Here is a 24,218-nt window from a genome sequence, read left to right as displayed (position 1 = left end):
ATGCGCTGTCTACGTATTTTATGCATGTTTTGTGCAGCATTCGCGTAGGCAATACCGTGAAGGAACATGACAAATGGAAAGATTTTTTCCTCACATTAGCGAAGCAGGTAAATTTACTGTAAGCAAACCGCAGGCCATGTAAGGTGGTCTTCCATAGAGAGGACGGCACGCAACCGCAGCAGCTGCTGCAATACCTGAGCCTACTCTAACAATTCATGGCAAGAAGGCGCGATGGAGCATAGTGCAAGGAATTATAAACATCTCGCGGCAGCCCGATGCAAGTGTATGCTCCAGAATTTACTTGCAATCAGAGTGTTCCAGATACTAATAAACTGGTAGTAGTACTTATAGTACCATACCAATGTACTTGTATAACAGAGCAGTTGTGTCCGCACTTTGTCTACCTGGGCCGGCAGTTTGAAGGCCGCCGCCGTCCACGCAGGATCTCCAGGCAGCCGCGTGGTGGGGGCAGTGCTGGACGGCGTGTTCACCGGCCGCATTTCGCTCTCTCCTGACGGCGACCAAGACTTTTACGTGGAGCGCGCCGCCAGCTACCTGTCAGCGCCCTTTCACTCGGTCATCTACGCAGCGCGAGACGTGAGCTTCGACGGCGCTGGATGCGGCCTCGATCAGATGCGCCGACGACGCGCGCTGACACTGGCCACAGTAAGATCTGCCCTTCCCTTCCGTATTGCTCTCGGTGACCTTGAGTACCCTTATTTGTGCGACTCTCATGTGGTCCCAAAAGCGAGAATAGACGCTGTTGGAGGATGCGTAGATGAACAGGCACCCTTTCAAGGCAAAACTGCGGCTAAAGCTGACGCCTTCCCTTAACATACGGTGTACGGTGTACATAGATTTAAATTGGATTCTCCCCGGTACCTCGTCTTTTCATTCCTCCTGCATTTTTCTCTCTTTCCTATCTCTCTACATTCGCCCTTTCGTCCCCGCCGGCCATCGATTAGCTATCTGAAGGTATATGGCCCTTTCCGCGGCCGGCATCTGTCCTTTTGGATTTGTTTTCATTATTTGACTTAAAATCACAATGACTACTATTTCGCCACAAAGAAAAATTGAAAGGTTGATTTGCTGATACCACTTCCTGCGGCAGCTGCTACTACTACTCGTCCAGTACGCTCTGTGAGTGCAAGCAAACAGGCTTGCTTGCGAGGAACAAAAGTATTCATGCCAACTACTTCTTGCGATATTTTCATCCATCCTTTGCGCGCTACCTTGCCGCGATAAGCGACCAAACCGTCATGCAGCGATAACGCCATGCGAGATTGCCACCACTAATTACTTTTAAAATAAGTCCCATGTCTCTGCCTGGACTCTTGCCGTACGCCGGTACATATTGCTAAATGCACGTAAGAACACGTGCTGTTGAGTGCTGGCTACAAACTAACTCATGTGCTTTTCACCCACGCAAACTGCTGACTTGAGACAAATGTAACACTTCGTATCCTTTGATTCCATATGAAAAAATTTGTTCTAAAACATACTTGACGAAACCTCAAGGGTTCAGCTCCGAAAAGCAGGAAAGTGGAGATTTTGCTTATGTAGCACTTTTTCTTCATAACCACAGCTGCGACTATTGCTGCATGTGCCAAATATTATAGTGATTGATAATTTGAACGTCGCGCCATAATGAAGCGTAACACACAAAAGACGGACTAGCTTCATTTTCGGCTGTGCTTAGTAGGCATTCCAACTTGAACATGTTCCTGTGGTCACCTCTGAAAAAAAACCGCGGACTTTGCGGCAGCGCAAAATTTTCAAGTGCGTCCCAGAATTCAGCTCAACTTTTACTTGTACTCAAAACCACGACATTCTTCTTGAACTTTTGTTGGCTGAGTTCTTAGTTAGCCTTGTTTAACAGTTTTCGATATCTTGTTTACAGTTATAATAATTTTTACCCTAGTATTTTTATCAATTGTATTGGCAGCGGAGTACAGCATTTTATCCGTTAGTCCTCGCCTCTAGTGCGGGGAGCGAACTATCTGGTAAACAATTCCACACAATGCACCGGCAGCACCTATGGCCAATCAGATCGCAGCTATGTGCCCGGACGAAAGGCTCTGGAGGCGGAAAATACCGACATGAAAGAATGTTTCGTATGCACGAATAGCGATGTCGGTTCCAAGCTACGTTCCCAATGCGAGGGACAAATAGTTTGTTCTGTCTCGGGGCTACTAGCTTTAAATTTGTGAAGGCTAAGACATTCTCTAATAAGATGATGATACAGGTGATCGGAAAGAAGTTATTCGGTAGTTCTTGTGCCACCGTCATTCCATGCACATTGCCCAGTAGTCGTTCATGGACTAGTGGTGTCATTTAAACAATGACTATTCCAGCTCATTGCAGGTGGCGGGGATTTGTGAACATCCTACTAAAGTTAGAAAATTCTTCTGGGCGGCGCTTCAAATATATAGAGCTCAAATTTCCTTTAGCACCATGTAGGGGGAGTATACACTGCTTTTTATATTATTCAGGCCTTTACGGTCTCAAATTTTACGTTCCACGCGCGATCAGGTGGCTCAGGCGAACACCCGTCTCACAGTATGTACGAGACCTGATCTACTTCTGCATCTGCTGAGCGGATGAACTTTTGAGCGTTTCGGCTTTGCTCCATGGAATACCGGTATCGCACCGGACCACCGCCACCACTATACTCCTGTCACTGTTCACGGTAGAACACGTAGGCCTGTAGAAACCATACGTGGACTGCATGCACACCGCTGCTTAGACTGCGGCAATGAGCCACGTTGGGGACCCTCTCTTGAAAGCACTGCTGCTCCAGGAGTATTCCTCGGTCTTGTAAAAATGCCGGCCACTGATGTTCACGATGGATGCATTGCCAATCATAATCGGGCGGAATTATGTCCGCACATTACACTTTGTTCCACTATTGGACTCTAGGTGTGCGCGTGCCTGCACGACACCAATGCAGCTGCCACTGTTTGGCTTTGCCTGTATGTGTGCTTCACATGTTGCAGCTAAAACAAAATACATTAGGAACATGATGTAAAAAATAGCGCACAGGGAACACACGGGACGGAAAGTAAACGACGCAGACAAGCGCTATCTAGCGCTTGTCTGCGTCGTTTACTTTCCATCCTAGGCACATACCCAAATGGTATGTGCCTAGGATGAGAACCAATTACGGCTATCAAATGCTGAGCTACACCCTCCCGCATCAATTAAACAAGGAGTCCGAATTGATGCATAGCTAATGCCAAATCTGTTATTTATTTTGTTTGTTTGTATGCTCGTTTATTCTTCGGAAGTGCTCCGAAGTTTGTGTACCACTGCAATGCCTCTGTGGGGTGCGTCGGCCTCGTCAAGCCTTTCACTGGCTTTTTGTCGACGCACCCAACATCGATATGATGTTGAATAAACATGATTCTGATTCTGATTCTGATTCTGATTCTGTGCGCTATTTTTTACATCATGAACGTTATCCAACTTGCCCAACTTTCCGCTTTGCTATACATTAGGAACTAGTATTTTCACTGTTTAATTCCAAACCATGCTCTCTAAACTATGAGTGGCTTCGTGGTCCATAGCCGCTTCTCTTGTCACGTGGAGTGCAGTCGCTAGTATTGCAGGCGTCTGTCTCGAGACGATACTGCAAAGTTTCGCTGGCCACGAACACGGCTGAAGCTGTTAGCGTCTTTGAAGGTTTTGTACCGATTTTCAGTAAGAACAAAAGGTGGTTCGGGCACCAAGCCCATTTGCGCGCAATTTGATTTCCTTACTGACATTCCCTTCGGAGTGTAACAGTAGCTTGGTTTGGGCTAGTTGGTAACAGCCCTTCGAAAACATAGCGCAAAAAGGACACCGGCGACAGAGAACTGGATGGTACAGGCGCTGTCCCGTCTAGTTCTGTGTAGTCCGTGTCCTTTTTGCGCTGTGTTTTAGAACACCTTCGGAGGGGCTTACTCGAGCGTAAAAAAGAGTGGTAACATTCGCATATTAGCCGAAATTCAGTTCGGGATGTAAACAGCAGGTAATTTAACTCCAAGTGTCCGAGCAGAGAGAAGGCCTCGTACAAACTTTATTTTGGTGGGCTCCGGATTAATTTCGACAATTGGGGTTCTTTAACGAGAGAGAGCGAGGATAAATGACTTATTGACGTTTTAGGACCCGTACCGATCCTCATCCAGCCTAGGAAGCGCAAGCGCCAGAGCCGCTCCGTGGCGAATGCCGAGGCACTACAGACAGCCATTACCAAGGCGAGCGCCGCTGCGCATTCGAGTGCGTCGCCCTCTTCCGGCCAGCTGCCACATCGCCGTGGCGGCGTCGGAGACCCCGGAGAAGACGTGCAGCCGAAGAACGTGCAGCGAGTGTGCAATATGGAGATCAATATCGACCACACTTTCTACGAGGTGAGGAACTCGAAAAGCCGCTCGATTCTTGTTATCAAGCGATTGGAAAGGATGTCCGGGGCAAAATCAAGCTGTAAGCTGGACGTTACTGTCATAACATGCGCGGCCCAACCAAAACGAGCATGGAATGGTGAACGGTTACAGTAAAATACACTCAGAAGCCGCTGCATTATGAAAGTGAACAACCAATTTTCTACAAAAAAGATTTTTCGGTGCTTTCTTTACTGAAGATGAAAATGACTCTTGAATCCCATACGATAAGAGAAAATCTAAATGAAAAAGTGGAAAAAGTACGCTTGTCACAAAATATTATGGAGCGATAACTTCAATGCTCAAACTTGTTTCCTTTCGTAACCGAGGGACCAGCCCACACTGCTGGCATACTCCTTGCGTAGCAAAAAAATATATGTGTAACAGCGTGCCTTCTCTTATTTCGTTATATATTCGGCCCGCTGCATCAAGGCAAGGGTGACGGAACGCTCCTAGCTTTTGCCACGATCCCTTTTTCTCAGTACACTTGCACCCTGCCCATCTTTTTTTACCCCAAGCTAGACAAGTAATGAAATGAAACAAAGAGCGGGCCCCAGCTTTCTGCCTTTTTCGCTTCTGAAGTTTCACGGCACGGTCCTGAAGGAATATCTGGCCCGCCTGGACTTTACATCCAATAATTTTTCTTTCATATCTTTTGCTTTCGTGCAGGGCCAGAAATGTACTGCACATATGGGTATCACCGGTATCAGAATAATAGCAGCTACAAGAAATAACGACGTTAACTTGAACCGACGAAGTTGTTTTACAAAAAACTTGCGCTTTTTCTTCAACACATGCATCCTCAGCAGATGTGAAGTTGAATCAAACCAATCAGACTTCTTGATAAAGAAAGCTTTAGTAATCGTAGCTTAGAAACTGCGTCGTATTGTAGATGGGTTGACATTTGGATTTCCGGCAATGGGCAGCAAGATTGCCACTAACACCACCTTTTACTAGATTTACATAATGTAGCGCTCTTTCATTCACACATCGGCGTGTTTAGCCGATCTGCACCTTTTTAACAAGTCAGGGAAATACTGTAAACTGCTTTCGTGACGGATTTTTGTGAACTTCGTTACGTGTTTAATATTGCACGGCTTCTTATCGGGCATATCTGACAACTTGCACGGTGGAGAAGAAACAAACAACGTTGAATCGGCTGGCTATATTTAAGGTTGTGGGATATGCTATGCAGATACGGAATGACTTGAGTATTCTGTTCCTATTGTTTATGTGCTGTTTTTTTTTCTTCTTTCTTTTCTTCAGAAAACTGCCGCAAACAGCTGAAATACTGTCAGCAGGGAAAGCACACATGCGTATCCGTTTGACCTGATTTGACACTGCCGCTTAATATGTGTAGGCAAGTTTGTTTTTTTCAAAGGCGGCTTAGATGCAATTGATAGCAACCCCAGGTTTCTTTGTATTTTAGAATATGAGCTGCTTTAAGGGAGAAGGGTATTTTGTGACCTAGCGTCACTGATCCTCCGACTCACAACGCGCAGATCGCGATTGGGCTCTAAATCTGAGTCGTAGGAGGCACCATCCAGGCTAATACCAGGTGTTTAAATGAAGGCTGTTTTTTTTTTCAGAATTTGGCTTTTTCTGGTAAAAATATGGCTTTACGGTATAGTATTACCAGTGTTGGTGCACATGAGAAGACCGGTGAACCATTTTAGGTAATAAACTGGTTAACTAGCTTTTAATAATTAACTTTTTATCTATTGGAGTTAGGCGCCTAGTTATAATCAGAGATTTGTCGCCGGCCGTTAATAATACCCATATCGGTTTTATAATTCATAAAATGCGATTACCCTTGCGCTGTGGTTCGACAAAATTTGGCTTTTTTAATAACTAAGTGCACTGCAAAGGTTGCTTTCCCTGCAGGCTTTTCGAAAGCGCATATCTATACCGACACGAAGCAACCAAAGTTTTGCCAGCTACAGCACCGAGGATAATCGCGTTTTAGAACTTCTAAAACTGATTTGGATATTGCCAAATACCGGCTACAAATCTCTGATTACAACTAGGCGCCTAACTCTAATCTTCTCTGTGGTGCTAGTATGCCGCAGAAATCTTCTTTTTAGCCGAAAATCCCTTTAAAATCTACTAGCTGGATTCCCTGTAAAAGGTTGTATGTAAACAGCTCCGGGTATTCACTAGCCGAACGCGTTGCACTTGTTCAGGGCGCCTCGAAAGCGGCCAGTCGAAGACACCATTAGTTATTTGTCAAATCGGGTGCAAGAACTGCGATCTGAGCGCAAGGTTTTATACATAGTGACCTGGTTCACTGACCGCTGTTTGGCGAGTGCTGGGTGGCTGTAGTTTCATCCATCTAAAACTAATCTTAGAGACCTTCTGGGACTTTGCGTGAACACAAGTAGAAGGCGAGGCAGTTTTAGGTCTGTGCGGGTGAGCGTATGGACGTCCAGATCTATAGTTCTTTTCGAGACCACTGTTCTACATCACGACATGAGGTGCAACGAGCAGGGTCCGCTTGCTGCTCCCCTTCCCTTTGTAAGTTGCGGGCAAGTTGTCAGATTTCCTTCAAGCAGTGAAGTACCCTAACTTTGTCACCCACTACACTCGTCAACATGGCATCTCACGTTGGAGATACTTCGCGGCCATGGTAACCAAACTAAATAGTGAACTTGCTTCTGTGCTCTCTTCAATTAGTTTTAGCCAAAAAACCACATGCGGTAAAACTTCACCCCATGTATTGCGTTTCACGTCAACGTATACTGATACATCGGCCAGCCTTTCTTGAACACCCGTCATGGCTTCTGTAACGAAGACAGCGCCTGTATATTGAGATGCCCTGCTTCATTGGGGCTCTGAATGCTGTGCTCCTCACGTTGACGTCAACGCTGCACCTTGTGAGAAGCATTCTAATGTACGAATATACTTGCTTCCTTACGTGGCAGGGGAGAGGAGGGGATTTTTCTTCGTCATGGCGATTCAGATAAGTGTACGACAAAGAAAAGAAAGACACAAAGACGACATGGCAATATGGTGGAAAATATTAACTCGAAATGGGAAGAATTGGATAAAAATATTGCAATAGAGTCGCATACAGCTGTGCGAATCGTTATAACGGCGTCCATCGCGAACTTTACTGCCTCCGTCACTGCAGATGGTGGCGTCAGACATGGGCGGCGAGACGACGAAAGTGCAGGCGGCCATCACGAGCATGGTGGCCACACACGTCGCCTCCGTCTAGGACATCTTCGGCGGCACAAACTTCAACGGCATCGCTGACATCTCGTTCGTCGTGCAGCGACTTCAGGTACAGAGGCAGAAGCTGACGCAGCTTGAGAAATCAAGGGCCTTAGGATGCAGCAACTGCTACAAATGGATCCTTTGGTACCACGCCAAATCAGCTACACTGAATAAAATAGTTTTAATAACGTACACGTTATCCCCTCGTCTTGATGATACAAACATTTTTTGTGCCAAACATGAGAAAGGGTTTGTGAGGTTTAAGGAGCTCGTTTCGCAGAAAATATTAGTAATTAGTCGCGAAAGGTGTTCTGGAAAAGCAACATGAGTCGCACAAGCCCGATTAATGGCGCTACCTGCCATCGCAAGGCAGTGGTGCATAGCTTAACCGCTGTACCACTGTACCACTGCGCCAGGAGAACTATATGAGCACTCCCAAGAATCTATGAATGCTATGTATGGAATGAACAATTCTGCATGTATGGGCATGAACCCATTAAAGCTTTCCCGTGATACCATTATGGCGGAGCGTAAGTGCCCCCTCCGCTTTTTTTTCACGGGCATGCTTTGTTTCACCATGGTCTCGCGGCATTATCCTAGAAGCTCCACACAGTTTTTCCCCTCACGTCTTTTTTTTTCTGGCACTTAAACTTTCTTTACTGAGACTCTGGTGACTTGCTCGAATAATCGTGCGGCACTGTCAAAAGCAGAAATGGAAATTGGCAGCGCGCAGCCCACCGGGTCACATTACTCGGCAAGGAGAAAATCAGTTGCAACAACTGTATGAAACAAGGCCGCAAAACTAAAATCGCAATTCCATGTCCATGCTGTGAAGCGTAGCTTCCACAATATAATTAGAAAAGTCAGATAGAGCTAACGACCCAGTTCCTAACCCGTTTATATTTCCTGACTAAAAAGAAAAAAACTATTTGTGTTCAGATATATAGTTGCTAAAAGGGAGTGGCGATTGCGCCGCCACGTGTTTTTCCAATGATATAAATCCAAGAGCATGGTCCTCCTTCACTTGCGAGACGTTTTTCAACCTCGAAAGCTGATTTCTTTGCCCACAGCTAAAATTAAAGTTAAATAGAGTTAGCATAACTTTTCTGGGCACAGAAATTAAAATTTAAGTCGTTAATGATGACGCGGAGTCGCGCACATTCGCTTCTTGCCGTTCCCTCGGTTTGTTTTGGTCGTCGGAGTCTTAATTCGCTAATTAGCAGGAGGGAAGCGACATCACCAGATCAGAGTATTCCCTTCAGCTTATTGGCTGGAGAAAAGTGACGTCATCCCACAGGATCATTCCCATTGGCCGGACTTCGGACTTCGCCATACTCGACGTGACGTAACTGGACCGGAAGGAGATGCCACTCCCAGTAAAGGCATGAACAGGAGCTAAAATACTCCTGCAGTGCCAGCAAACGATAAAATTGTTTTTCCGTTTAATTTTTCCTTCCTGCCTTCCAAGGGCTATAAACGTGCCTTAAGAGCAGATATACATGCCAGCCTGACATCCAGGCACGCAAGTACTCGTGCTGTTTTATATGCAACCCCAAATCTGCGTTGACGACATTGGAGCACCCCCGCTAAAACGGTTAATGGTTGCAGGTCCCTCCATCGATCCAATCATATACGCCGGCTTCTGCAACGCCTTTTTCATTTTAAATCCTTTCCATAACGTAACCGGTCATGGTATGGTAGGAGAGTAATTCTGCGGAAGATCTTTTCAACCACTCTGAACCACCACAGATGTTTGAACCTCAGCGCGGCGTGGCAGCGTCCAATGATGTCACTTGCGCGCCCCTTGACAGATCAACGAATCGAGCTCGTGCACGGGGACTGCACGCCAGACGAACCCCTACTGCAGCGACACGCTGGACGCGTCACACACGCTAGTCGAGCACTCCAAGTGCATCCACGACAACTTCTGCGTCTCCTGCCTGTGGACGAATCGGCTCTTCCCCGATGGCATACTGGGCCTTGCGTACGTCGCCGAGCTCAATGGTGCGTGACGTCACCACTCGAGCGACCGAAGGCTGCAGGGGACGAGAGGGCCGACGTCGGTTATCTTGACAGTTGCACCGTGTTTTTCTGCTCACCTCATGATCACACATGAATTGTATAACAATGTATAACAATAGTGTGAATGTATGACAATACACACTTCCAGTATTCGACTCTGCGCGTGCAGCTTACATTGGCACTAAAGACTGTATATTAGAAGGCGGCGAATGATTACATTCCGAATATTAATTCCCAGGGACACTTTTTTTTCTACCACTTCAGACCTCAACGGGGATCCCTATCATGCATGCTAAAGCATGGCGCAGATATGCAGCAGTTTTCTTGGAGACTGAAAACAAATTTTGCCCTCATCTATTGTTCACACAAATAGATTTTAATTCACATGTACATCCAGAACTTATACCAAAACTATAGACATTATGTTCAGGAGCGCCGAATTTGTCCAGTAAAATTACGGTAGCAATACTCAGGGTAACACAATTTGGTGCCACTGATGTGAAAACAACATTCATGTGTATGTATCGGGATGATAGAGAGATGCGAAAAAGAATGGTAGGGGGGCTTTTAACGAGGAGGAGGTGTCAGTCTTATTCTAAAAATATATGTTCGTATACACTGTTGCGCTTCTTGCAGTCGGGTATTCATGCGTGTCGTGGCGAAACCTGCTGGATTATTCATCTTTCGTCCGTATCCAAATTAGTCTCTCGCTCTCTCCGCTTGTTCCTTAAAAGCCACTTGCTTATATCCACGCTTCGAACACTGGCTGTAACCTGGCTGATTTTACAGCCCAAAGCGCATGTGATCCTCGTTGTCGCTCCGTGTAATGGGCGCAGCAGAACATTGCCTGTGATAAGTGAGGGCGTTTTTTTTTTAATTAGCCAAATCCACCTAAAGACCAGCGGCTTTGCACAGGAGCAGCATATGCTTTTCCTTTAAGTTAGAGAAACTCAGCATCACGTAATAAGAAACAAATAATTTGGACAACTGCTGTAAACATTAGATTCAGCTTTTTTTGTTGTTATTCTCTAGAGCTGATTTAATTTTACTCGAAAACTTTCATTCTACACTATTATTTCAAGCTTTGTTTGTGAACATACCCCTTAAAATAATTACACTATGCTTTTAGCACAAAAAGGCTAAGAATATTCATTGTGTGCAATCAGAGGAACGGCGGTTTTTATCGCAGTAAATGGAAAGAAGAAGCATATGTCACAGAGGCAGATGTGACAGCCTTCTTTTCTTATGTTCACTCTTCAAAAGCAGAAAATCCAACTAGTCAGAACGTATGAGGCCTACAATTCAATGTACTTGTCTAAAACGCCCTCAGTTCTTTATCTATAGGAAAATAGTAGAAGCAGACAGGGCACAAAACTACAGAATAATTACTAGCCCCAGCATTATCTGTCTGCGTCTGCTACTTTGGCAAGCAATAATTAATTTAGGAAGCCAACACTAACGAGATCAAGTAAAAACTTTATAGTTGAATGCTGCAGAGACGCATCCTTGCTTCCTCGGCCACGGAGCTAATCATCCCTTCGTTATAATCGTCTTCTAAGATCGTGTCTTTTACGATCTCTTCATACACTAATCAGTGAATCTTAAAGTAGCTCTGAAAAGGAATAAATGAAATAAATGAATAAATGAAATCATAAAGAACGGATGGAGAAGCAACAGCACGGGCCTAACCTGAAATCATCATCTGCGCTTCGGTTGTATAAAAGGACAACGTGTTTCATGTGCAATAAACAGTTGCGAGTTCGCACTTAGTCGTCGTGTGTGTTTTTTCGTGTGATAGTGTTGCAAAGTAGCGCGCTTAACACTGATGCATTTTGCATGTATTCTGTACGGCTTCTAGCTGACATCGAGAAAACACGCAACTATGGGAACAGTTAATAGAAGTTTTCGAAAGCTCTGGCAACCGTGTTGCGCCATCCGGCTGTCGACGTACATTTGGCGCCCCCACCATTTTCGGCTCCAGGACACGTGGGCGGAATCTGCGAGAAGTTTCAGTCGGACGTGGGCCTCCAGGTGTCCGAGTACGCGGGCCGTGTCAGCCTGAACACTGGAGTCGTCACCTTCAATAACAAAAACTCGTGCGTGCCCCTACCCGTATCCGAGGTCACCTTTGCCCACGAGCTGGGTCACAACTTTGGGTCCCAGGTACGTAGCCGCAGTGACACTCCCTTACTACGCTTGTAGCGTCGTGTGTTAATGTTTGTTCTGGTTACATTGTGTTTGGAGTGATTCAAGTTGTACAATCTCTGTCTCGGGAAGAACAGGCTTTTTAATTAAAGAAGTAAAGATAGCATTGGCGATGACACGATGTCGCCGTGACTTATAGCTTACCTCATGCTTTATGGTTGCGCCGGTTTAACTACTGAAATCGTGAACTGTCTTTTAATGTCCGCGGTGTCTCAGAGTTACGGCGTTCTGAGGTTCAGCGCAGGGTCCTGTGACCGAATCTAGGCCATGGCGGCAGCATTTACATAGACGAAATTCAAAACCAGCCATGCGCTTTGCGGCTTCGGTACACGTTAAAGAACTCCAGGCAGGCGAAACAGTCCGAAGCCCTCCGCTACGGCCCCTCTCAAAGCCCACGTCAGCTATGGGATGTTAAATCCCACATGCCATGGGCCAGTTAGCTATACATGCATATACATATATATTCTTTCTTCATACTGTTTACATCTGGACAAGTATAATTTGAATCCACTTGAAAGCATTAAAAGCTTGAAAGCCTGTACTTTGTTGTCCGTACTTAGTACTAGAGTATCTGGATAATGCCCCGCACTGTGATTTAGGCGCTACATTTTTCTTCTCATGAAATAATTTTCTTCTGCCTCTTCCAGCACGACCCGTCCGAGTGCGTACCGGCTGGCAGCGCAGGCAACTTCTTAATGTTCGCCAGCGCTTCGCACGGCACGATGCCCAACAACCGTCGCTTTTCCGTCTGCAGCATCCGCGCCATCTCAGCCATCCTGGCGCAGATGTTCTCCAACCAGGGAAGCCGCGCCAACTGCTTACAGGGTGAGCGCTTTGTTGCATAGTCCCTCGGTCGGCGTCAGCCTTAGTAAGTATAACAAACAAGCTTATGAGAGCGTCGGGAAGTAACCCTAAAAGGAAACAAAAGGTTACTCGACGATTACCCTTGTGTTACAAGAGATTTGAGCAACCGGTATTTATAATGCTCCATACTTTATGGTTCCTTCATTATTTTTGTCTTCCTCTATAGTACAGCCTGCGTGATGTCACTGTGCTTTCACTCGTGTCGTCAAAGAGTTAGGATCACGCAGGGTGGCCGGGCTGCAGTGACTTGATACGTGACGTCAGTGCACTGTGAATACTCAGCGTGGCATAGTCCGCATGCTTCAGTCTCCCTACCCTAACCTACAACCAGTGTTGCACAAGCTCTATTCACATCCTGTGAAACGTTTAATTCGATTCACCTTCGTTCATTTTTATATATTTATTGCTTTTTCTCGTTGCGGCGTGCGAGCGGTCCATCAAATGCGAGTACAGCAACTGGGCTGTCCAAGAAACCGTGAACAAACGGGTGAATAACGTGTTTATTTGGGGATGTCTCCATTTGGTTAAATCCCCGGGAACTGCACCCAGTTTCCAGACTGCGTCTCGCCTTTACCTAGAGCACACACGGTGGTCTAAATAAATCCGGACCACGCAATTACTGCCGGCCTCAAAGCCCAGATTGCTGCTACGTGAGACAAAAATCCTCGGATCAAATCAGCAGATATTAAACAAAACTTTAGCTGATTTGCTTCTTTCTGATGACAGGACGTGCTTGGGAATCACTTAAGCATGTGACATCTGGCGTTTTATATCAAGAAAGAAAAGCTCCAGTTCCAAGGCTAGCTTTGAACTTACCGAAAGGAACAGATGGAGCGTTCCTTCTCCATCGTTCTTGGAAGTTGCTGGAGGACTCGACGTACCTGTGTACGTCGGTAACTGGAGATCGCTCTCGTTCATGCGCAAATTCTACCGTTCGATCAGCCCCGATTTCCCTCAAACAGTGAGGACACCCGGGAGCCCCATTATTTCCAAAAGTGAGTTATATAGCTCCCACAGCTAGATAGGACAGCAACTGCAGAGATCGAGGTGCGTACAGAATGCATGAGCCACAGTCCTAGGCGGTAAAGGTGACTCGAGCGCTGTCCGGCTCTGATAAAAGGCAAGAACTTTCCCCAGTCACCTCTTGCAGCTCTTAAACCAAAGTTCCGAAATAAACGTGGAATTATTATATTAGAGTACTCGTTTCCTTTTTTCTCTGTCATCGCTCATGAACAGTTGATTTAGAAAAGAATATCAAGGTGTTTCATCACCACTTCTCAGCCTGGGTCATTTAGATGGTGACACCATCTAATGTGTGCTTAGGCTCCCGCATTGAAAACGGGTTAATGCAAAGCGCTTTATGGAATACTGTTTAAGGAAATACAACAGTAAAGAACTTGGCAAAAACTCACCATTGGTTATGTAGATTCCCTTGTCCATTTCTTGCGCAGAGTTTCTTCAAAGTAAGCAGTCGAGGTGTCTGACGTGATAGGGACGTAATACATGGGTTCCTGCTTGAGTTACTGGAACCGTTGCGAGTCCCCTCGTGTCTGTGCAGAGACGCGCGGCCCCTTCTGCGGCAACTTGATCCGGGAGGAGAACGAGGAGTGCGACTGCGGCTACGACTGGCACGAGTGCCGCGACACCTGCTGCTATCCGCGCGAACACGGCAAGCCCAACCGCAAAGGGTGTACTCTGCTACCGAATGCCAAGTGCAGGTGCGTCCACGCGAAAAAAGTTCGAGGCCACTACGGGGCTACCACGGAACTAACACATGCAACTGTTTTTTAGGGCAGATATGGATCTATAGGACAAGTGCGCCAGATATTCCCGTACCTAAATGTTCGTCGCCCACTCCATTTTATGGCAAAATATTCCCCTCTGTCCGTAATCGTTATTAAAGTCTTGGTTCTAGTTCACCTACACAACAATAAAGACAATCTAGTCTTCATACGAGTGCGCTGTACACGAGGCCACGCGTAAAGGTACACTGCTTGAAGGGCCACGTAGAGAGGACTACAAGTTATCCCTGTTGTCCAGGTGAGCATGCAAGGAGGAGGAGTCCTAGACGAACAAGATAGTCAAGTTAAAATACAGTGCCTTGTTTGGGAAGCTGATGCATTCGTTTTTCGAAGGACTTTTCGTGCATATGAGAAATGTTTTCCGCCCCTAAATAAAAACTTATAGGACTTTTTGCTGAGTGGCTTTGTGCCTGCATAGCGCACCTGTAAAAAACGCTCCGAGATGCATGAAACGTATGAGTGAAGAGGACGGATGCGGTCCATATGTTTGCAGATGGGGCTAGGGGAAATTCGCATTTAAAGAAAAATTCATCGGCCTTACTCACTCGTGACGGAACAGCGCAAAACACCGGGACAAGAGACAAGCGCTGTCTCTTGTCCCGGTGTTTTCGTTGCGCTGTTCCGTCACAAATGAATAACCAACATGCCCAAGCTGCTGTCCTTACTCACTCAGTCGATTAAAGCCATTGTGAACAACCTTAAGTGAGCATTGTTGTACTGTACGCATGATGGACATCTTTTACTGTGACTGCAGGCGCTTCGGCGGTTCAAGCAGTAATGAAAAAAAATTTCATATATAATATTATGCGGACTGGTATGCATAAATATTAAAATTAAATGGCTGGACATGTACCAAAACGACCTCTAATAAAGCTACTGCTGATGCCAGAGGCAAACCTTGGAACAGCGATACCATACAAGATGTGACATGCTTCGCGAAGCAAGATGGACGAGTGCGCACTGTAGTGCTGTTTTAAGTTAAACAACCTGCCAAAATTACTGTTAATTAATAGTTATTATTAGGCTATTATTATGCACCTTTTTTCATAATCAATAACTGCCCTGCTAGATTACTGCTTCATGTCGAGCCGCTAATCTTGTTCTTTTGCGTCGTATTGAACATAAATGAAAGGGAAGAAGCCTGGATCTAGATAGTTACATAACTACTTAACAGCAGAACTCGCCAGCAAATAAATTCTATTCTCCAGTTGTTCACTCTCGCAACGCGCAACCAATTCAGCTAAACTGATGAAGAACAAACGTAACCAGGCCTAAGCCAATCACCTAGGTCAGACTGGAACGCCCTAAAGTAGCTGAGCTTTTCTTGGTGACGTTCCTAACGAAAGTTAATTTTCACTGACACCTTTCCCTTGAATGAAGCTCTAATGAAACATGCTGAATCACCCCGGAACTCCATGCGAGTGACGCCGTCAGCGATGCAGAGCATATGTTCGTCAAAGTTGAATGCATTAGCTCAACCTGTGGGAAATTCACCGCGACATACGTAAATATTGTAATAACACAAGCACCACGTTTATCTCTGCTTTTTTTTTTCTGAAAACAGCAGCTCGTCTTATGAAAGGAGTTTGGTTGATGCAATATGATATAAGCACGCCAGGGATCGAAAACCAAAAAGTGTGCTTTCGAAAGATAATTATTTTTAGTTCATAATAGTGACATATTTCTACAAAGACATGAAAACTCGGCTGTTTGCTGGCCACTACGTGTTCTTTCATGAAAACGGCAACACTAACGACGAGCTCCTTCTAAATAACACGCATTAGAAAACAGCTACCTGGTGTGAAAAGTGGCAAATTATAATTATCATGAGGAGCGCAAAACGGGGCAAGGGACAGAGAACGACGCACACAACACAGACGCTTTCTGTGTCCCGTTTTGCGCTACCTCACAAACCATGGATCACAGTTTGCCGACTCGCCCAAGTTTCTACCCTTGTTAACCGAAGTCAAAACCGAATTGCCAGCGCATCTACTTCGAATTTGGTTAAACTTCGTAAATCGACCATCTTCTGTCGTGGTTTATGCCTGTTTTAGACTTGCAATGACGATACCTCTAGAATTGAAAAGAACTTTCCGTAGTCTTTCAAAGGGGGTTCTCTCTATATAGCAGACAGTAAATATTTGAGGGCCATAATTACTTAGGACCTCAGTTGAAATAATCGCATTTCTTACATTATAAATAAGCCTATGTAGGAACACAGATACTTAAGCCAAGTTGGATCCTTCATCCCATGATAATAAATTGCTGCTTGTAACACATTCATTCATCCAATTGTCGATTAGACGTTCGTTGTATGGCACCCTTAAACCATAGGAATGCCTGAATAAGGTTGAAGGTATCGAAAACAAGATGCCAAGCTTGTATTTAATTTTAAGAGATGGCGCAGGCCTTCAAGTTCGTTGGTTAGAAGAGGAAACGTAGATTCTTAACAGCTGCGCTGTTATTGTGATCACCTAAATATCTGCTCTTTCTTGATATACCTAGGATTAACAGATTCATGTTTTCAGCCCGTTACAAGACAACTATCAAATTGCCGTCATTCAAACAAAAATTGAAACTCCCTGTCGTTGAGAATTTTTCAGCCAGTCATACTTTCTTGTACAGTCAGTGAAAAGAATGTATGCCAAGTCGATATCGTTGAATCCTCATCGATGAAACCATTTTTATCGCAACTAATAGCTAGTTTGTTATCACGCCAATGATTTATTCATGCAATGCACTAAATATATGTTTCATGTGTTTTACTTTCGAAGCCTCGTTCAGAGCTCGCTGTGGAGTAGTGCTTTGTTAACCTTGATTCGAGCGAAAGCACTTGTCCGCTCGGTAGACCCCGAGGAAGTTCTTTGATGTTTGTATTCTTGCGGTGCTTGTATGTGTACGGTGTTTCAGGATTTATGCCAAAGTAAATAAATAAATAAATAAAAGTGAAATGAAAGCAGGCTGACGCGAATATGTCAGCTTCGCTGGCCTCTGCGCGAGAAGACTGGGCTATCTCCGCAGCCAAACACGCCTCGTGTTAAACGGCAACACACGCTCGCACTTTGCATTGCACAACTAATCTTCAACTAAAGCTACTATCAAACTAATAGTTTGTTTTATGGGCTTTAACGTCCCAAAGCGACTCAGGCTATGAGAGACGCCGTAGTGAAGGCCTCCGGAAATTTCACCCACCTAGGATTCTTTAACGTGTGCTGCCATCGCACAGTACACGGGCCACTAGAATTTCCCATCCATCGAAATTCAACCGCCGCGGCCGGGATCGAATCCGCGTCTTTCGGGTCAGCATCCGAGCACCGTAACGACTGACCCACCGCGGCGGCTACTATCAAACTAATATTCTCCCTTTTATCTATGTGGGGCTAGGAACAGAGAGATGTGCGCAACATGCGTTGGCGTAGACAACGTTCTGTCAAACACGGCGCCAGAGCGGTACGCGTTGGCTTTGACAGCATTACTGCAGAAACGCGGCACTGGAACATAGGTCGCTGGCGCAATTTGCGTAAATTGGCATTGACGATGAAAAAGTGGAAAATGCGCATAACTGGCTCCTTGCGTCATTGGACACCTCCGTTTTGCTTTCAGGTATACGTGATAGTGGCGTCCACCTGTAAAAAAACTGTGCTTTCGCGCAGTATTTGGTGCTCAGCAATGCTAAAACGCCAGCAATTTTTTCTTTTGAAGTAGAAGGGTTTATAGCGCAAACAAAGACATGGACAAGAGAGACGAAACGCACACACAAGCGCTTCTGTGTGCGTTTCGTCTCTCTTGTCCGTGTCTTTGTTTACGCTATAAACCCTTCTACTTCAATATGAACTACCAACTCGCCCAACAGGAAGTTTTACTGATTTTTTTTTTTGCACTGTGTTATAGACGTCTTGCCTGTGTATTGAACAATGTTGGGGAATATGTTTCTACCATAATTACTGACTCATTTTTATTTCGCCAGCCGCATTTTCTTTCTGTCAAAGGGTTGTTAGCACTCTCTCTTAGTAATAATTGCGTCTTTTTAGGTGCCTTTGATTTGCATTTAGAATTGCATGTTTTCTAAGTATCGTGTATGCCCCACTCGTGTATGCCCCACTATCGTGTATGCCCTACTTTTTCAAGGCCGCCAGCTGATCTGGAGAAAGAGATAAACAAATAGTTTATGATGTATGGTTTATAGGGGTTTAACGTCCCAAAGTGACTCAAGCTATGAGGGACGCCGTAGTGAAGGGCTCCGAAAATTTCGACCACCTGGGAGCGCTGACGTCGCACAGTACACAATCCTCTCGAATTTGGCATCCATAGAAATTCGACCGTCATGGCCGGGATCGAACCCACGTCTTTCGGGTCAGCAGCCGAGCGCCATAGCCACTTAGCCACCGCGGCCACAGAGGAACAAATAAAAAAAATCATCAATTAATTAAATAAAATCTTTGTCAGAAATGGATGACCAGGAGGTTGTTAGTCTTGGCTGGTAAAGAGTGTGTTCTAACAGTGCAGTTAGCAGATTTGGAGTTGTTAGGGTGTGGCTGCTGGTCTGTCACCTATACGCATTTTTCTCATATAGCGATGCTCTTTTTCCGGGTAGGAATTGCGTATTAGTGAGCTTAAGACACTAATCTATCATTTGAACTATTTTTTTCCTTTTTCTGCCCCGCAGATTATATTGGTTGTTTCCATTCCTTTTATGGCTGAATTCAAGAACGCGCTGTTTACGTGAGATATCATGCAAATGCCACACAAGGCCGTGCATCTTTCCCCTAGTGTCGTCGCTACGCAGCAGGAATTTCATCACTCCTTGCGCTCCTCATGCGCTATGCGCGACCACAGATTTAGTTATGCTTCAGTAATGACATCTTGGTTGTGAGGCGCTCCGGAGTGTTCCGAGTGGCATCATGAAAGGACCGACACATTATACAAATATTATTCGTGGATTTCAAACTATGTTGGCTCGAGAAATCATAACTCCTTGATGACGCAATCGCCCCCACAGCCATTGTTTCAAGATCACAAAAAGTATATAAAAATTTAAAATATCCCTTTTCACCCATTCATTCAATAAGATACGGTTTGAAGCGCACTATGAGTATTGTTGTCCATGTGGTGTATCTGGAATTTCTGTCAGCATGAATATGCTCATAACTGTGCGAGGTAAAGGCAAACTGGCAGCTCTAGGATTACAGGAATACCTTGTTCGGCCCCATTAATTCATTCAAAACGTAGTTGTGAGCTGAACACGATGATTATTCGCGTTTTCTTAGCCCTTGGGTTCTTCCATTGCATTCGTTGCAACAATTTCTACTGTGCAGTGGGGCGTTTTCCCTTCTGACGGTTCTACCGTCACGGTGGTTAAGTGGTTATGGCCCTCGGCTGGTGAGCCGAAAGACGCGGGTTCGATCCTGGCAGCGGCGATCAAATTTTGATGGAGGCGAAATTCTAGAAGCCCGTGTACTTGCAATGCCAGTGTGCGTTAAAGAACCCCAGGTGGTCGAAATTTCCGGAGCCCTTCACTACGGCGTCCCTCATAACCTGAGTCGCTTTGGTGCGTTAAACACCCATAAAACCAAACCAAACCTTCTCACGGTTTCCCTCTGTTTCGCAGCCCTTCAAATAGCGCCTGTTGCACCGAGACCTGCCAGTTCCACAACACATCCCGGATCTGCCGGCCGGACGAAGACTGCCTGTTTGAAGCGTACTGCAAGTATCCTTGCCGCAGCGGAACTTTGCAGTGCTTCTGTCTTAACAGAACAACTTTACACCCTCTCTAATAAGTTGATAACTTGAGCTGCAAACGCAAAGAAAACGGTTGGTGCTGGAAAGCGGGGAGATAATTATTCCGCGCTCTTCTTAGCTAGAAAGCAGGGGGTTTCGGCTACGTGCAGTCGTTAAGTTCACGGATACGTCACATAAATAACACCGTGAGCTTTTCGCGTGCTTCAGCTGTTTCCGGGCTAGACCATTCCCACGAGCACCAGTTGTGGAGCGTAGTTGCCGTTGTAAGTTTGTCGCCATGATAACAGTACCAACTAGGAACACGCAGTTCATTTGCGTGCTAAAAGTCGAGGCTGTGCGCAGTAACAAGCAACAAGCTTTTGATTATGTTCGAGTACTGCTCCACGCACCGCGTCTCACTGCACTTGGGACTCTTGGTTCATAACACAAAGAGCTAGCTTAAAGCTTCTCAAGCACCGATCGGTATTTTTCCTTAGCTCGGGTGCCCAAGATCGATCGTGGCTACACCCCAGTACCCATCAGTATGGAACGCCTTGCTGTGAAGTGTTGTGAAGCATAAAAGTGTGGCTAAGGGGAAAGATGAGACATGGATTATGAGCTTCAGCACACTTGTGAGTCTTTTTTACGGTTTGGAGACACACTTCTCTATACGCGATGGAGGACCCCTGGAGTCTCCACGAAGGCTTGGATCTGGGTTAGTTTGTATGGTATAGTTGGAACGATAAAGAATTATCAGAAACGCAGCAAAGGCGTTAGTTAGCGAAGAGCACTAATATAATGTTAGTTATCGATGCATTTCTTCGCAACTATTCTCGCCCCTATTTTTCAAGCAGGTCGAAATCATGTTGTTCGCGTGACCGCTCGACCCAGCTGTGGCGTGGCTCCGAGGACTACTAATGTCTTTCCAGTGGCAAAGTGTTCATACCCTTTCATTCATTCATTTGGGACTATTTACAAGCAAACGAAAGAGTCCCTGGTTAAAAGCCGCTATTTCGCACATTGAGTGGCCCTGGCCTCCTTTGCATACTGTAGGCCCGATTGAATGTAAACACTTTCAGAAAAACACAAGAAAACGTCGTGGGGGTATACCAGGGCGTTTTAAATATTATTCCTCACAAGACAGATCACCTTCGATGGTATCAAGGTTTCGAATGCCAATTTGCATATATAAGTAGAAATCGATAGCTCGACATCTTCTCCACCGTCATGTAAGGGAGAGGTGTTGGCCAGGTTCTCGTACAATTTGAGTGCCTGCCCTTGACGTGATGGCCGTGGTGCCGCCTCCATTAAGCGGAGTGAGCGGCGAGTGCCCTGCGTCGGCCGTGAAGCAGGACGGCGTGCTCTGCAACCGCGGCACCCAGGCGTGCGAGGCCGGCGAGTGCGTGCTCTCCGTGTGCCGCCTGTACGACCTCGTCGAGTGCCACCTCACGGGGCCCCACCGCACGGCCGACGAGATGTGCCTCGTCGCCTGCAGGGAAGACGGTGCGCCACTCTAACTCGGTTCTCTCTTCACTGTGGCTATCGCACAAAACCATTCCATATCGAAGTGACTGGTATAGCGAAAACGGTGCGATATCGATTCAAACGTGAAATATCATTTCGAAGGAATATTTCCGCTCTTTAAATTTCTTTGCCAAGGGGTATTGGCGCCCTAATAATTAGGGCGAGGAAGCTGTCGTAACACGACGGATCGCTTGTCTGTCGTGTTCCCTTGGAATTCCACATCTTCATGACCAGTACGAAGTCCGCGCTGTATACGGCGATGCTGGTATTCAAATTCAAATTCAAATTCACTTTATTTCTGGTAGAAAGCAAGTATACATCATGAGCAAGAGAGTTTAAAAGAGGATGATTCTACCAAGGAAGACGAGGCAAAAGGCGTTTCATCTACGCCTGACAAGGCCTCGCCTCCTGGCGAGATACATTGCACTCTCTATGCTACAAAAGCCGTTGAAAAAAAGTATGTTACACCATTCATTACGTGCAGAAAACAGAAGCATTGTGAACAAGCATTATATGAAATTAAAACCGTAAGTACTACAGAAAACAAGAGAATTTTTCTTCAAAAAAAAAAAGCTTACATCACAACCTGTTAGTGATGTCAAAAGGTAAGAACCACAGTTGCATAAATATTTATCTCAACAAAAGATTAGCTCCTAACCAGAAAAATTATTACAGTTAATTCTTGTTGCTTGAAGCATAACTACAGCGGAAAAACTTTGTTCATACATGGAAAACACACACTAGCTTAGGAACGCTGTAGCCGCAACTGGTTTATTGCAAGAAGGTAGGCGGAATATATTCGCTGCGTCGTGCAGATAAGCGAAGCGCAAATCGACAACTACCAAAGGTACATACAACTGCACATGCCGTACAGCAACTTAATTTACGGCAGAGAAAACTCTATTCCGATTTAAACACTGCATTTAAAGTGTCGCTTAGGCAGGTATTGATGTTTTTTTCTTTTTTTTTACAAGAGAAAGAAAGTGGCTCCTCTGTGTGACACGCGAGCCAACCCTTTAAGGCATTTCCGGATCGTATGTGCCTCTCGCCTATTACTTTTTTTTTTTCGCGATCGTGCATAGCGCTTGTCCTGTGTATCTCTACCCTTTTGCCAACGTCAATAACTTATTTGATAAGTTTAACTGCACTACTCTGCGCGCGCTACAATGGCTAAGGCGATTGCGAGATTGAAGGAGAAATTCTGTAATGAGGTCTGGAAGACTAAGGGAGATTTTGAAAGGGAACTTAACACGTTACCTTAATCTCGCGAACGCGACCTAGGGAATGAAATTTGGAAGGTAAAAAAAGAGCTGACGGAGCTAACAAGCAGCAATTATATCTAAACAGAAGGACGTTGAGGAAATTGAGAAAAATTTTGGAGTTCGGACAACCAAAAAACTAAAACCTAACGAGGGCACAAAAGAAGCTCAGTTCCCTATGCACTACATCAGAACAAATATCTCGGGATTTTGAAATGTGGCTTGTGCAAGTTGATAAGTATCTCGAAACATGGATATTAAAATTCGAGGTGTCTCAGAAAATGAGAACGAAAATGTCACTGTGATCCTGTCAAAACATGGAAATGCAGTTAAGGAACCTATAACGGACGTGAATGTTGAGCCGCTGACCGTGTTCCCGCTAGCACCTCTAGAAAACCTAACGTCTTGATAAGATTCAAATGCAAAGCAAACGCGGTCTTATGCTGCAAAAAGCGCAAAAAACACGAATTACTTGCGTGGTCGTGGGGCTGGACAACACGGCTTCAGTGCATGTAAATGAGTATCTCCTTGTAGCGGCAATTGAAAAGAACAGATTTCCTGGAAACACCTGTGGACAGGAAACTGTGCTATCTACGCCCGCCAAACAGGCGAATCTGAAGTGATTCGACTGTATCAGCAGGATAATTTATAAAGAAAGACGCAGTGGCTGTCATCGATCACCACACGCACCTTTGCCCTATACGTATGTTGACTTTTAGGGAAGAGACGCCCCTTTTAGCCCTATGTGAATTTAACTCCTTATAAGAAAAAACAACCGCGAGAAATACTTGCAAATCCTGCATCTGAACTTGTAGACTCCTTTAAAGAATACAGATCAAATGACAAATATTTCGGCAAGTCCTGAATGCCCTTTTAAGGTAATCATGCTCTCCGAAACATAGTATCGTTTCGATACGGATGCTGTTCGAATGCCGCGATATGGTATATTCTTTCTTAATCACAGCTCGAAACGTGGTGGAGGCGTTCTCTTTCTAGCAAAGGAAAACTACTCGGGCCAGGTCTTCTCAGACCGCTGTGTGCGCGACCACAATGTCCAGATGCTTACAGTTCAATCTAGCCCACAGTCCTTTACCATCGTTTACCGCCCTCCACATGGCAATTTACCGGAGTTTATTACTATCACTGAAAGAAAATAAACTTTTTCAATCATTTCTTATCCTGTATAGGGG

General features: G+C 45.4%; 1 protein-coding gene across 1 annotated transcript in view; it reads left to right on the top strand.

Moving 5' to 3' along the window:
* Nucleotides 1–24,218, top strand: part of LOC149360254 (disintegrin and metalloproteinase domain-containing protein 10-like) — a 36,839-nt gene that overhangs the window by 8,943 nt on the left and 3,678 nt on the right. The window contains exons 4-11 of the mRNA XM_089567817.1: nucleotides 443–666; nucleotides 4,167–4,388; nucleotides 9,446–9,638; nucleotides 11,638–11,819; nucleotides 12,509–12,686; nucleotides 14,284–14,443; nucleotides 20,136–20,234; nucleotides 21,558–21,748. Of these exons, the coding sequence (XP_089423943.1) occupies nucleotides 443–666; nucleotides 4,167–4,388; nucleotides 9,446–9,638; nucleotides 11,638–11,819; nucleotides 12,509–12,686; nucleotides 14,284–14,443; nucleotides 20,136–20,234; nucleotides 21,558–21,748 (1,449 nt within the window). The remainder of the gene's footprint in view (nucleotides 1–442; nucleotides 667–4,166; nucleotides 4,389–9,445; nucleotides 9,639–11,637; nucleotides 11,820–12,508; nucleotides 12,687–14,283; nucleotides 14,444–20,135; nucleotides 20,235–21,557; nucleotides 21,749–24,218) is intronic.

This window comes from Amblyomma mixtum, chromosome 2 (genome assembly GCF_055824585.1).
Source record: "Amblyomma mixtum isolate Tamu chromosome 2, ASM5582458v1, whole genome shotgun sequence".
In the NCBI taxonomy this organism is placed as follows: domain Eukaryota; kingdom Metazoa; phylum Arthropoda; class Arachnida; order Ixodida; family Ixodidae; genus Amblyomma; species Amblyomma mixtum.
This window is presented reverse-complemented; position numbering and strand designations above follow the sequence as displayed.